Here is a 15712-nt window from a genome sequence, read left to right as displayed (position 1 = left end):
CCGGGGAACCCGCGGCCTCGGATCCCAGAGGAGAGAAAATAGCAGCGTGATAATGATAGCTTCTCAGGGCCGTTTGGGCCGCAGACGGCCGGAACCGCTCGGCCTCATACTTTCACACACATTACACGCAAAGAGGCAGAGGTCAGGGCTGTGCTAATGATCCCTCGCAGCCTTGAAAAAACACTTTATAGTTTGTTTTTCTTATACAGAAAGGGAAAAAAAATGCCTTTGGAAACCCGTTTCAGACAGGAGCTTCTTGGAATGAACCGGACTTTACCAGAACCTCTGCAAAAAGAGTCAACAAAACAAACCCTGGTGGTGCCGAGGGACAGATGGAGCTTAGTGTAAACCTCATCTACTCATGTTTACAGCAAAACCAGCTCTACATTTAGAGCTGCAGCTAACAATTATTTTAGTTATTTTGACAATCAATCGATACGCCTGATGATTGACGATCAATTGAATTTTATATTTTAATTAAAATAATGCAATGATGCCTTTCCTCTAGTGAATGCTTAAATCATTTGTACCAAAGGATTAATATGCAGTTGACTTAACATCAAGAAACGATAGAGGCGAATCTAATTTTTGATTTTTGATTTACTGATCAATAATTGCATGTAAAAAGATGCTTAATAGGAGATTCTGCTTACAGAATTTGAACCAGGTGAAGCTAAATCTGCCATTTGAATTCTGGGTAGGACATATTGACAGAGACAGAAGAACTTTAATTTGAAATACTGATGTAAACAGTTACTGCTCTGACTGTGTTGCTCTCCCAGCAGATGGAATCAAACTAATATCTTCCCCTTGTTTTGTCCACCAGCCCTGGTCAGTCTGCTGTAATCAGACTCGTTGGTTGGCTTAGAGTCCAGTTTGTTAGGTTTGGTGTGAACGGGTCATTAAACTTTGGTTCACCTACAAACCGGGTTTGGTGTTGAGGAACTCTGGTGCGGTTTGAATGCCTCTGTGAACACCAAAACCCGGATACCGCTCCAAAAGCAGGAAGCTGCACGGTATTCTGGGTAAACGCATCTGAAAAACACATTAGCCTGGCGCTAAGTAGAGAAATGCCTGACAAAAGAGAAATCCTCCAGCCACTAAAATCTGATGCCACTCCATATTTTCTGACAATTCGTGAAGGAAGAAGTTGCGCTCGGTGTCTTTTGTAGAAGTTTTTGTGTTGTTTCCTTCAGTGGTTCTTGGTGCAGCGCCCCCGCAGGTGAGGAGGGGAACTGGTTGCTCAAAGGGTTTGGTTGGTTTGACAGCAGCAGCTTGCAGGATGTAATTTAGGTTTCCAGTAGAACCCAGTGGTACCGAGCCTACCGGACTATCAGGTGTGAAAACCTGCTAAAGCTCTTTGTCTCCTGCTTCCTGTCAGGTTTGCTGCCATCCAGGCCTGTGAGCAGCAGCTCCACCAGTTCCGCGGCCTCTCCGGCTCCCTGGTCCGCTGGCTGCAGACGGCCCAGGACCAGCTGCCCTCCAAGGAGGCCAACCTCAACACCGAGGGTCTGCAGAGGCGGGTCCAGCAGCTCCAGGTGTGCAGTAAAAAGCCGGGATGTTTCAGGAGCTTCAAGACGTCACCGATGTTTGGATGAATGACCAAAATCCTTTCTGCTTTCAGGACCTGCTGAATGACTGGGAATCCCAAGGATCCAGAATCCAAGACCTGAACAAGACCGGTTCCGAGCTGGAGTCGCTCATCATCGACGTCACGGCTCCTCGGACCAAAACTGGTAAAGATGGAAGGAACCAGAAACAAAGCTGCTCTTCCAGGACTGAAAATGTGTTTTTCTCTGATGGCGTTCCTCTGTGCTCCTCTCCAGGAGTTCCTCAGATCAACGGTTCTGCCGGTCCCAGCAGCGTCAACGGCATCCACACCTGTAAAGGTGAGCCCTCAGGTCGGTCAGGTCCTCCCTGCAACAGGAGACCAGGGTCTGCAGCACAAACTATAATCCAACTGTGTCTGAAAACACAAATCTAATACTGCTTAAAAAATGGTTTAATGTAGGTTGAAACACGGCTGCATCCTTAAACAGTTTTAAAAAGTCTTAAATTAATGTATCTAAAATTAAGGCCACTTTGCAAGTTGGTCTTAAATACTTTAATCACAAATCTTAGGTTTTGTTAGGATTGTTTAATCCAATATATCATTTTGTCCTGAAGTTTGAGTCACACTCAGACGGTACGTCAACATGTACCAGCGCAGAATTTCACATGCATGAATGTCGTTGGCTGCTTGGCTGGAGGAAGGTTAGCGATCGATGCCTCACATCGTTAAAGGTTCAGGAAATTATCTGAGTGACAGAAACACATGGAGCCACAAAAAGGCTCCAGAAATGTCACCATTTTTCTGATGCCTCAGTGCAATCCTGCAGGATCTCCCAACCATCTCATATTTATAGCTTTTTGGTCTTAAATTTAATTCAAGGTGGCATTGAAATGGTCATGAAAAGTCTTAAATTTGATTTGTTGAAACCTGCAGATACCCTGGAAACAACATGCTTGGCTTTACAACTTCACTTTGACGTTTTAGCCACTGTTGGTTTTCAGTAGATCAAAAATTCAGATTAAACTGAATCTGTGGTTCTTAAACTAGGTTGAAATAAACTCAAATTTTCTTACTTTCCTTCAAACTCAGTAAAGATGCTGTAGATCAGAGAAGCGTCTGTGTTTACAGTAAGAGACTCCGACGTTTATTGCACCAGTTCAGGACTTGCAGATGTTGAAATCATGTAGAAAAGAAAGAACTTTTCCGATGGATTAAATCTGGTCTGACTGTTAAACGGCTTCTGTCGGATCACAGAAGCTTTTAATGTTGGAATAAAATGTCTGTTTTCCGAATGTAATCTCAGCCTCCCAGTCGAAGCCAATGTTGAAAGGCTGCAGCTGCTGAAGATGATAAACAGTTTGACATTTAAATTATGTCATATTTTCATTTTTATCGCTGAAAAACTACATTTACAGAGAAAATCAAAAGTCCATGTTTATAGCAGGAAGTTTGGGTTTAAATGTGGAAATGGGCTTATGTTCAATACTTCAGCAGAACTGCAGGTTATTTATTTAATAAAGATTGGTTCCTGCGAAATAAGTTTTGGTTGATTTAGCAACAAAATTGTAGCCTTCTAGTTCTTAAATATTTATCTATTGACTTTTTATTTTAGAATTTTAACAATTAAATCATTTTTTTTCATTCTCAGCTCATTGTTCACTTTCAATCCAAAAATCCTACGAGCAACGAGATTCTAAATGTTGTTTTTATTAATACATTGTAATAAATAATTCAATATTTTCCAGTTTATAAAATTCATATGTAAAAGAAGCCCACATTATCACTCCTCCACCACCGTGTTTCGCCACAGTGATCTGCTAGGACCAAACATCTCTGCTTTAGTCCTAAACTTAAATCAATCAGCAGAAGATTGCACATTTTTCCTTCCAGACATTCTGAAACCTGCCAACAGAGAACAGATGGACTGTTTGTTTCATTTACTCCTCCTCTCATCACTGAACTCTGATCTAAAAGTTTTTCACTTTTTCAAGCATTGGAGTCTCTCGAGAGCAAATTTAACTTGAGTAGAAGTTAACGCCTTAGCTTCTGCTAAATACTGTTTGTGTAGCACTTCAGTAGCGCTTTAGCGTTAGTGGAACTAATGTTTATGATTGTTTATGTCTTGTTTCTTTCAACCTGTCCGTCTCGAGCATTAGTTTCTAATCCTCCTCCAGCTCATTGCATCTCCATATTTTCCGTCTCAGACCTGACGGAGCTGCAGGTGACCGTCTCAGACTTGAACACTCGCTACGACGCTCTGGGCAGCGAGCTGCAGGAGCGTCTGCGCCGCCAGCAGGCCTCTCTGGAGCTGCGGCAGAAGGCCCGGCAGAACGCGGAGGAGCTCAGGAGCTGGCTGAGCGACCGAGAGAAAAGCCTGACGCTGGGACAGATGACTTCCCCGTCCAAACCCGAGGTGGTGCGCGCTCAGGCCCAACAAAACAAGGTCAAACTTTTAGAAGCTTTTCACTGTTTAGAAAAAGACTTAAGTGGCTCCATTTGGTGAAAGTTAATCTCCTAACTGTCCTTCAGGCTCTGCTCTCAGAGCTGGCTGAGCATTCAGGGAAGGTGGAGGAGATGAAAAGTACATTGAGAAAACTAATCGCAGACAATCCCGACTCCCCTGAGGCCGACGGCTGGAGGCAGCAGCTGCAGGAGATCGGTACGTTCTGCTGGCCACATTCAGATGTTCTGAGACATTTACTGATCAAATCTACAGAAGGTCAGTGTTTAAATCTGCATGTGATGAACTCAGCTTTGAAACTGGGCCATGAAGAAGAAAACTTTGCTCAGTTTTTGGTGAGAGGAAGTGAGGTGGATCCTGTCCAGGGAGTGAGTGGGACGTCTTCCTGTCAGAGCTGCTGTTTCACTCAGGCTGGATATTTTTATCAGGGCTTACTATAACCTAACCAGAACAGAAATGTGAAATCCGAGAAGGCAGACTGCTTCATTTCATATAACGCTTGTTCTTATTGTGCTTTCACACCAGCACTGCTTAGTCCGGTTTAATCAAACTCCAGTCCATTTTTCTAAAAAGTCAGTTTCGTTTGGGGACTTGGGAATTCGTAATCGGACCAAGAAAGCGAACTCTGGTCTGCCTACAAACCTCGCTCTCAATTAGGTTGAAGTGAACTTGGGCGCGGTTCGAATGCATATGTGAACACCAAGCAGACTGGAGACCGCTCACCTTTGAGTCTGAGCATTGAGTTGTGGGGATTTAAAGTGGCAGAGACCCTAAAACAGCACCACATGGGTAGAACTGAGCAGACTAAAATCTCACTATCCAAGAATAATTTTATGTAAAAAAAAATGCAATGAACATGTTTTGTACAGGACATAGACCCAGCCTAACCTGTTCAAGGAATGATAATAGGTCACCTGTGATATATTCTGATTTGTGTTCATTGTTTCCTCAGACTCCCGCTGGCAGACGGCCAATCAGACGGCAGCTCAGCGGCAGACGGAGCTGGAGACGTGCGCCGACCGGCTGGGCAGCTTTGCCTCGGCGGCCAATCAGCTCGGCCCCTGGCTGAGAGAGAAGGAGCTGATGATGAGCGTGCTGGGGCCCCTGAGCATCGACCCCAACATGCTCAACACGCAGAAGCAGCAAGTCCAGGTAAGAGGTGACGAACTGCAGACGGTCGCCATCTTGATTCTCCTCCAGGCGTCGCTGATGGAGTTCTCCGTTTGTTCCAGTTTATGCTGCGGGAATTTGACACGCGGCGGCCCCAGTTTGACCAGTTGACCCAGTCGGCGGAGGGAATCCTGTCTCAAACCGGGGACTCGGCTCAGGACCCCAAAGACCTGGAGGAGGTCCGGACTGAACTGGGCTCCATCTCCCAGCAGTGGGAGGATCTGACCGGCCGGCTGACTCAGCGGTCCAGTCACATCGATCAGGCTCAAGGAACCAGCGAAAAATACCAGGTATGACTGGTTTCTGTGGACTGGAGCAGCACCTAAAAGTTTTAATCCAAAAATATATATAAAGACGGCGCATAATAAGTCAGACATTTTAGCTTAAATACTAGCCAGTTAAGCTAACTGGTTATGCTAGCTTCACTTTGACAACCTTAACATGTACATGTGCTGCGCAATTCGGTTCAGTTAACACTAAAATAAGACGAGCAGCTCTCTGACAGATCATCGATAGAGCAAGAGTTTAAATTCGCCAATCAACGACCGCTCATGTTCACAGCACTTCCATCTGGGGAGATTACATATTTTATGCATCAAAACATAATTGAACACATTGTATAGAAAAATAGATGGTAAATTATGGTGCTATGAACATTTTGCCCAACCTTCATTGAAAAAGAAAGGTTTGATATGTCTCATAGTAATGGCACCTGCAGTAACGCGTTGCTAGCTATAGCGGCTAATGGGCGATGTCCAGTCCAGTGATCTATATCGATGGTTGTTCTTCTCTTCTGCAGGCCTTGCTTAAGGATCTGTCCTCCAGCATCGCGTCGCTCGGTGAGAGGCTGGACGCTCAGGCGTCGCTCAGCGCCCAGCCTGAGGCTCTGAAGCGCCGGCTGCAGGAAACCGGAGAGATCCGGTCGGAGCTGGAGCGGCGGCGTGGCGAGCTGTCGGAGGCCGAGAGGCTCTGCGGGGAGCTGAGCGCCATCGTGGCCGAGCCGTACCTAAAGGAGGAGCTGAGCAAGCGGCTGGAGAGCGTCAGCGCGCCGCTGAGGAGCCTAGAGGAGAGAGCAGGTCTGTATCAGGTCGTTCATCTTAAGATACAATCTGGATCCTAAAACATAAACTAGCAGATCTAACCACAAATATCTGACCTAAATCTGAACACATAAAATATAGGAGAACCTACCTAAAATACACTAGCAGTTAGCTGCCAAGCTAACCATGCTAGCACCAACATGCTAGCAGAAGAACAGGGACACTGCGCCACCCTATGGTGAAGCTTGGTATTACACCTCAATTCAGTTTACTGACGATGGACGTTATCAACGTGTTAAACACAAATAAGATGGACTCTTACATGAAGGAGGTTCCAAGCAGTTATTTGTATCCATCAAACTCGTCTCAGGGGAAACACCGCCACCCTGTGGTGTAACTCGATGCTACAACCCCTTTTAATTCTGTTAACTTATCAATAAAACAAAACAGTTTGTGCAGAAAAGAGAACATTAAACGTATATAAATGTATCTGAACTGATTCGTCAGAGTTTACGACTTAAGCCCGCTCTCTGCTTTCCTTCCCCTCAGCGGACGGCCTGACCCAGCTCCAGGCCGCTCTGTCCTCCACGCAGCAGTTCCAGCAGATGTTTAAGGAGTTGCGCTCCTGGCTGGACAAGCAGTCGGACCCCAAACAATCCCCCTCCGACTCGCTGCCCTGCCGCCCCGAGGCCATCCGCTCCCTGCTGGCGCAGACCGAGGAGCTGCAGCGCGCCGTCGCCGGCCAGCGGGGCTCCTACGAGCTGATCCAGGCGGAGGGCGTGTCGTTGCTCGCCACGCTGCCCGCGGACGAACGCGCCGCTCTGCAGGCCCGCCTGGCCTTGCTGAGGCAGGACTGGGAGGCCATGAACCAGCGGATCGCAGAGCGGGAGACCCGGCTGAAGAACTCGCTGGGCAAAGCGGAGACGTACCAGCAGCACCGCGCCGAGCTGACGCCGTGGCTGGCCGAGTGCGAGCAGAAAGATGGAGAGGTCCGGCCGTCGCTGGACCCATCTGTTCTGGACGAGTCTCTGCAGAAAGCCCGGGCGCTGACACTGGACCTGGAGAGACGGCAGCCCCTGCTGGAGGCTTTTAATACTGCAGCCGACCAGCTGCTGGAGCAGTGCTGCATCGGAGAGGAAGAGGTGCGATATTAATCTATTTTACTTTTTAAATAAGAAAAAATAAATACATTTTTAAACAGGAAGTAGTATGACTTTTTATGCATTTATTCATAAAAAAAAATGAAATAAAAAGCATAAAGAAAGGTAAGCTTTTAGAGCCGTGTTGTCCAAACATTTTGCTATGAAGTCAACATCATAAATTGTTGTTTTTTAATGTTTTCTTTTATTCAGTCTGTATACTCCAGCTATCGAGTAATCAATTACTAGATTAGTTGATAATTTTTATCCAATGATCTATTAATTACGATTAATCCGATTAATCGTTTCAGCTATAACCGTAAAAGATGAAAAACTGTCCATCTGCATCAACGGTCCAGACTTCTGCAGCAGTTTATTAAAAGACATTTTTCTGCTTGAAGCTCCGAGACGAGAAGGCGCAGCTGAACCGGCGGGTGGACAGACTGAGCGAGGACCTCCTGAACCGGACCTCCCAGCTGGAGGAGCTGGCCGGCCGCCTGAAGGAGTTCGAGGACGGCAGACAGGCTGTGGAGAGGAGGCTGGAGGCCGCCAAGCATCAGATCGAAGTCCAGGAGGCTCTTGGACCTCAGGTACCGGAAAGAAACGATCATAACCATAAACCACCCTGCCGTTTTTCATTAAACATCATTAAAAAGACAAACATGTCTGTCAGTTTATTAAAAAATAACAAATTTCCATCCAGGCATGCAGCGCTAAAAGCCTGGAGAGACTGAGGAGTCAGCAGGAGAGTCTGCGCTCCCTGCAGCCTCAGGTGGTCTACCTCAAAGATCTGGCGCAGGGCCTGGTGCAGGACGCCCCCCAGACACCAGGGGGCAGCACTGAGGGAACACAGAGGCTGCAGGAGCAGGCCAAGGACACCGAGAAGGACTATGATGAGGTCACTGATAAGGTGAGGAGAGAAGGCCCAGAACAACCAGCTTCTGTTGGCTTTGAATATATATTTGTTTTCAGCAAATGGCCTTTTAGTGAGTCTGGATACTCATTAGCTTTTAATTAATTACTAAATTAGTTGACAAGTATTTCATAAATTGATTAATCGCAGTTAATTCAATTAATCGTTTCAGCCCTATATAAATCTAAAGTTATTCACGTTAAAGTTTACGGAGAACTCCAGTATGTCTGTGCCAGAAAAGTCCTAACATATTTGACATATTTGCTGTAATTTCCAGTGCTGGGTTGCAGCTTTTTCTCAGGACTATAACGTCCAATCCCATCTGACTCGCATGTTAAAGCAGAACTTCTTCCACAATGTGGGAAGGAGCAGTGAAATCAGATGAAAGCAACCACAACTTGAGCAGTTTATTCGCTCCAGAGCGAAGGAAGTTGTTTATATCCATGGCTGCTCCTCTTCCAGTAGTCATATATGGTCAGTGTTGGACGTTCGGCACTTCATCATCGCTGCAAATGTAAACCAGAATGATGGGAATTCAAACCCACAGCAATGCATCTGGTTTCTGCAACCCAATCACTTAGTGTTCAACGTCTTCGTTTTTATTTTGTAATGCTGAATAATTATCAGGCTCCAAAAACATAATTGGCTTCTATAATTTATGGTTTCAGGTTTTAAAAAGTTAAAAAAATTGTTTCCATAAACTTCAATTCAATTGTGTTGAAAATAGTGAGAAAAACTCAGCCGTAATTTAAAGTTAAATTATTCAGAAAATAAAGTTTTCTGTAGAGATTCTATTTATTTTTAAGGTGAATTTCAATTTGGTGATTTAGTGTTTGGAAAGTTCTTGATTTCTGTAAAGAAGTGTTTAATATTCACACGGCACAGTTTTATAATAAACTCCAATCTAACATTTGAGTAAAAGCTTGGAAACATTATTTACAGTGGAAACCTGATATTTTTATATACACATTTTTTTTTTAACAGTTTGATGTGAAATCAGATCAAACTTTCTTGTTTTAGGTTAATAAGAATCATCAACATGATTTTTATTTGCTTAATCCCAGAAAACTTTGTATTTAATTTGATCAGAAAGGACATTTACCTTATTATTATTTATTTGGATTGTTTTAATGTAATGAATATTTTTTATTACTAATAAAAACGTATTGTTTTATATTTTATACATTAACATTTTTAAATTATTGTTCTGTTGAGTCAGGTGTATAAGGTGTGAGACATTTCAAAACATAAAATTTACATCTTCTCTGCTGCAGAATATAAAATACCATCATAATACATTAATAATAACAGTAATTTTTTATCTAATTTGTAGTTTGAAAACTTGCCTTGAAAATTTCTAGAGTTTGTTTGTGTGAAACGTGTGTGAACCTGTTTTCTTCCGTGGTTTTGACCGGACTGACCCTCGCCCTCCTCCATCAGATCGAGCTCTGCTGCTCCTCCCTGGAGTCGCGCCTGCAGGGCGTCGGCGAAGTCCAGTCCCACGTCCGCGACGTCTTCTCCCGCCTCGCCGACCTGGACGACGAACTGGACTCCCTGAGTCCCGTCGGCCGCGATGCCGACTCCCTGGCGTCGCAGGCGGACGCCGTGAAGAGCTTCCTGTCCCGCCTGTCCGACCTGAGGACGGAGCTGGAGGGACACGCCGCCGACTGCACCTCCATGTTGAGGAGGGAAGGCTCCTCGCCGGACCTGCTGGCTCTGCGCAGGGAGACGGAGGCGCTGAGCCGCCAGGCTGGCAAGGTGGGGAAAACATTCCTTAAGTTAATAATTGTAGGGCTCAACTGATGGATATTTTAAATATTTTTACATCCATCCATCCATTTTCTTTACACCCTTGTCCCTCAGTGGGATCGGGAGGGTTGCTGGTGCCTCTCCAGCTAATGTACCAGGCGAGAGGCGGGGTCACCCTGGACAGGTCTGTCGCAGGGCAACACAGAGACACACAGGACACACAACCATGCACACACACTCACACCTAGGGGCAACTTGGAGAGGCCTATTAACCTGACAGTCATGTTTTTAGACTGTGGGAGGAAACCGGAGTACCTGGAGAAAACCCACGCATGCACAGGGAGAACATGCAAACTCCATGCAGAAAGACCGGGAATTGAACCCAGAACCTTCTTGCTGCAAGGCAACAGCTCTACCAACTGCACCACTGTGCAGCCCAATATTCCCAATATTTTTACATATTTGAAATACTTTTAAAGATGTAAAGAAATTCCAAATTTCATTGCCTAAAATGTGCAGCTAACGATTATTTTTGTAATTGACATTTTAATCAATTATTCTGATGATTAGATATGTAAATGATAAAATCCTTCAGGTTTTTATGTAAACATTTGAAATGCATTAAAAAATGCAGATAAATAATTCAGTCATTTTTTTACTTATGAACATTTTATTGCCTAAAATGCAGCACTGCAGCATTCCTTTAGTGAATTTGAACCAGGTGAAGCTAAAACTGACACTTGAAGAGTTTTACATAAAATGTATTTACAAAGATATTGTAGTTTTAAATGCTAATTGTGGGGGTTTTTTTTGCACAGTTGTAACTTGGTGACCACGCTGAATGTTTTTTTTTTTTTCAGCAAATCAAATTTTTTGAATCTTTAGTCCAGTTAACAATTAATCAGTTACTAAAATAGTTGATGATTATTTTAATTATCAGTTAATCCCTCAATAATTCCTTAATATAATTCCTTACAATAAAAAGCGGACAGAGCAGATATTAACATTAAATCACATTTTGTTGAGTTTCTTTCTTTTCTGTATTAAAGTTACAAACATTTTGGATCTTAATGAATATTTTAGTTTAGGGCTGCACAGTGGCGCAGTTGGTAGAGCTGTTGCCTAGCAGCAAGAAGGTTCTGGGTTCAATTCCCGGCCCCGGTCTTTCTGCATGGAGTCTCCATGTTCTCCCTGTGCATGGTGGGTTTTCTCCAGGTACTCCGGTTTCCTCCCACAGTCCAAAAACATGTCTGTCAGGTTAATTGGTCTGTCTAAATTGCCCCTAGGTGTGAGTGTGTGTGTGCATGGTTGTGTGTCCTGTGTGTCTCTGTGTTGCCCTGCGACAGACTGGTGACCTGTCCAGGGTGACCCCGCCTCTCGCCCGGAACGTTAGCTGGAGAGGCACCAGCAACCCTCCCGACCCCACTGAGGGACAAGGGTGAAAGAAAATGGATGGATGGACGAATATTTTAATTGGTCGTTAAACAAGAGGAACGTCTCTTAGCGTCACGTTTATGTCTGTTTCGTTGCTCTCCAGCTGAGCGAGCGCGGCCAGGCGAGGCTGGTTCAGATCGAGGACGCCGCAGAGAGAGTCCAGGACTTCTACCGGCTGGTGGCGGAGCTGCAAGGCATGCTGGGAAAAGCCGAAGACGGGCTGAACTCGCAGGGAGTGGTCGGCACGGAGGTGGAGATGATCAAACAGCAGCTGCAGGAGTTCAAGGTAGGACTCGCTGGGTTTGAGTCGCTGCTGAAGATGGTCGTTTTGCTTGGAGATTCAGAATTTCTCCAAAACGATCGAGAGATTTAAAAAACGGAACTTTAAATTTTAAGTCAACAATTTATGGGAAAAGTTCTAGTTACCTGTAAGTTAATTTTGTGTACTAAGTGTACTAAGCAGATATCTTAGGAGGCGCTGAGTTTCCCTGCACTAAATTAAACTTATTCACACTGAACATAAGTTTAATTCAGTGCAGGGAAACTTTCCTGTAGCAGTCCGTCTTACAGTGAAGCTGAAGAAGCCTCTGACCGCAGACACTGTTGAATCTTTCTTTGCCCAGAACAGAAGTAATCTCTCTTATCACCTTGTTTATACCTTTTTAACAGCTGATTATTTTTCTATTTCATGTCAGAATCATCAAAAATAACATAAAATTGGTCAAAACCAAAAGTCTTCTTTAAGTGGATTTGTTGAAAAGTGTTTTATCAGTGGATTTTTAATCATTTTAAATGCAGCTTTTGGTTCCAAAGAAGAAGAGAAACAAACTGTCACTATATATGAGTTTAATTCTTCAGATTAGCACTTAGCATGAAGTTATTTCTGCTAAGAACAGAAGTACAGAGTGAACTTCCGTGCAACACGAGCTTCGCCTCACAGAGCTGCGTTTGTGTGGTGAATGGCGTCATTGAGTTTTTGCAGAGCTCTTTCCTCCAGAGATCCTGATTTAAAGGGATTGTGTCTGTTTGTTTGAACCGCGCTGCGCTGCAGACGGCTGAATCACGCTGCCTTTCCTCCCTTTGATGCAGCATCACTAGTGATGTTTGTCCGGAAATCTTCCAGCACATATTTCATGATTTTCATGTTTCTAATGTAAATCTATGAAACGAGTTTTGCTGCGAAGCTTTCAAAGTTTGGTCCAAGCTGTAGTCGTTTAAATAAGGCAGAATTTTAGTAGTTTTGCTTTGATGGAGGCCGTTTCGTAATCCTCACGTTTCATCTAAATGTCACAATTTGCTTTTGCAAGCATAATATTTAAAAGAGCTCAAAAAGTAAAATTCTCTCACAAGAAAAGTTACTTTAATGTTCGTAAAAAGTTGATTTTGAGTGTCTTGCTCCGTTTTCACTCATCTACCGCTTTGATCTTGTAATTATGAAACAGACCAAACACTGAATTTGATACCAGTCTGTCTGTTTGCTTCCTTTTCTTGTGGTTGCGACGTTTTCAGTCGGTAAATTCTGCGGCGGCAGCTGTGCAGCTTTTGTTGTGGTCGCTGCTTTTATCTCAGGCATTCGACCATTTCTCTTAGTGATAAGGACAGAGCCGTCTCTACGAAGCGTTTTAAGCCCATTAAACTATATTATTTACGTTTTATCAGTAGATCAAAGATGGTTCCCCACATACAAAACCATTTGTCCAGAAAATCTATAAAACATTCACATAGCCTTCATATTTACTGCAAAAAATAACTGCTCTGTAATCAGAGATTGCACATGAAAAGAGGTTGTGTTGCCAACAAAGTGATAACAAAGAGGTTCCTGTTGTCTGAAGCACTCCACACCAAGTCAGTGCCACAACTCGGCATTTTGAGTTTGCTCACTTATTCACCAATCTCAGTTTTATTTTAACAACTTTTATAATGCTTCACTAAATATCAATAATTGCAGTAATTTAAGAGAAGTAAAGCAAAAATATTCAATAAGCTTATGATCAGACAAGCATTAAAAATAAAACATTAAAAAGAATTTAGGTTTTATAGTGTGAAATTTAGAGAAATTTCTAATTTTTTGTCTTTGATTCTTAATAATTATATTAGGTCTATAAATATGTGTCCAGCTAGTGAGCGTGTAGGCTAACATAGATATACCAATATTCGCTGGGGTTAAAGACCACAGCTAAAATCCATAAATACTTCAGCTCCCTTTAAAAACATTTATAACGGCCTCTTTTGATAGTTCAAACATCAAATACACATTAACATGCATTAATACATATTAATGCATAATATGTATTATCCATCCATCCATCCATCCATTTTCTTGCACCCTTTTTCCCTCAGTGGGGTTGGGAGGGGTGCTGGTGCCTCTCCAGCTGACGTTTCGGGCGAGAGGCGGGGTACACCCTGGACAGGTCGCCAGTCTGTCGCAGGGCAACACAGAGACACACAGGACACACAACCATGCACACACACACCTAGGGGCAATTTGGAGAGGCCAATTAACCTGACAGTCATGTTTTTGGACTGTGGGAGGAAACCGGAGTACCCGGAGAAAACCCACGCACACACAGGGAGAACATGCAAACTCCATGCAGAAAGACCCCAGGCCGGGAATCGAACCCAGAACCTTCTTGCTGCAAGGCAACAGCTCTACCAACTGCGTTATTATGCATTAATTTCTAGCAATAAGTTAATGCTGTGGAAACCATCTTATTGGTCAAGAAACCATCTTCCCTAACCAATAAGGAAGAGCATCTATACTCTTCCTTATTTCCACTCTTGGTTGTTCAGCCAATTAGCATCAAGGAAAATAAAAGTCGCTCCTGGATTGGCTGTTTTGCAAACGCCATTTTTCTGGCAATACGTTGATGCTTATTGGTGTCAGAGAAGTGAGCCGAGTCAAAGACCTCCCAGAATGTCAAGTCACATTTGATGGGCACTGTGCTGTTACCTAGCAGCGCCAGCGGAGTTCTGCCCGTTACCTAGCAGCGCCAGCGGAGTTCTGCCCGTTACCTAGCAGCGCCAGCGGAGTTCTGCCCGTTACCTAGCAGCGCCAGCGGAGTTCTGCCCGTTACCTAGCAGCGCCAGCGGAGTTCTGCCCGTTACCTAGCAACCCCAGCGGAACTCCAGCACATGTGGAATTAAAATTTTTTGCATTTTTGTACTTCCATCTGGATCTCAGCTGTGGTCGCAGGTTTATGTCTGTTGCTGCGCTCTCATTTCTTTTTACAGTTTACATTTTCAGCATCAGTATTTGGGTTTCCAGGAGCAACAGCCTGTAAAAGTGTAATAACTTTTCATTTAAGACAGTCAAAATAATCACTGAAAAAAAAAAAAGAAAAGTGACGGTGGACCATCATGGGATTCGTCTCTGATTGGCTGCTGTTTAGCGCCGACAGCAGTAAGTAATGAGCCGGCTTCAGGCAGGTTCTCTGCAGTCACCTTCATTTGTTCCTCCAGCTCCGTGTCAGGACACGGCGTCCTCTTTCAGTCCAGCTCCTATCATTAAAACACACATTTTTCTCAGCACGACGTCATATCCTGGCCACTTATCCACAAGCTTGAGCTCATCCTTCTGTGTTGTCAGGTTTTATGAGAACAAGCTGGGAAACGTGCAGCAGACAACAAACAGATCAAAGAAATGGAGAAAGCAAGAGGACGGGTTCAAAGCAAACAGAAGATGAATAGACTGAAGTTGATTCATGAGTTTTATGCTTAAATGAAAGATTTTCAGGTGCAGCTAATGATGGATGAATATGTTCACAGATGTGCTTTGAGTAACGCAACATTATGCTGCTGAGCAGATTCTCTGTACTTAGTCAGAGGAGCACCGATTGGGTTTTTATGAGCCGCTACTCCAACAGATTCAGGTAATATTTATTAACATTTAAACTTAATAAATATTCACCATATTAGAGGAAACGTGCTGCAAAATATGCAAATAATTAGATAACCAGATTAAAATTCACATTAAATATTGAGTTTTTTAACTGAGAAGACAAAGATGGTATGTTTAAAAAAAATCATTATCCTCAAAAAATTATTTAGAATTAATATAATCTTGTTGAGAGATATTATTATAAAACCCCAAACACTATTGAAATATATTAGATTTGTATTTATCAAGCTATAATATAGTGTCGGCGTACAACAACGGTAAATAAACAACATAAATAAAATAGAAAAAGTTCAGTATTTTGTTTCCAGGTTTGTCTCTCATCAAAAATAGCTCCTAAAAAATAGATGTGAGGGACT

General features: G+C 43.5%; 1 protein-coding gene across 26 annotated transcripts in view; it reads left to right on the top strand.

Annotated features, from left to right (window-relative positions):
• macf1a (microtubule actin crosslinking factor 1a) overlaps positions 1-15712 on the top strand; it is a 213082-nt gene that overhangs the window by 134268 nt on the left and 63102 nt on the right. For all 26 annotated transcript variants that reach the window (XM_081612962.1, XM_081612956.1, XM_081612954.1 and 23 more), the window contains 13 exons: positions 1382-1538; positions 1625-1736; positions 1827-1889; positions 3757-3995; positions 4082-4211; positions 4966-5165; positions 5246-5473; positions 5983-6259; positions 6773-7365; positions 7764-7952; positions 8066-8272; positions 9716-10033; positions 11562-11744. In XM_081612962.1, the coding sequence (XP_081469088.1) occupies positions 1382-1538; positions 1625-1736; positions 1827-1889; positions 3757-3995; positions 4082-4211; positions 4966-5165; positions 5246-5473; positions 5983-6259; positions 6773-7365; positions 7764-7952; positions 8066-8272; positions 9716-10033; positions 11562-11744 (2896 nt within the window). The remainder of the gene's footprint in view (positions 1-1381; positions 1539-1624; positions 1737-1826; positions 1890-3756; positions 3996-4081; positions 4212-4965; positions 5166-5245; positions 5474-5982; positions 6260-6772; positions 7366-7763; positions 7953-8065; positions 8273-9715; positions 10034-11561; positions 11745-15712) is intronic.

The sequence above is a fragment of the Poecilia reticulata genome, chromosome 11 (genome assembly GCF_904066995.2).
Source record: "Poecilia reticulata chromosome 11, P_reticulata-male-v2, whole genome shotgun sequence".
NCBI lineage: Eukaryota > Metazoa > Chordata > Actinopteri > Cyprinodontiformes > Poeciliidae > Poecilia > Poecilia reticulata.
Note: the sequence above shows the minus strand (reverse complement) of the source record. Positions and strands in the feature narration are given on the sequence as shown.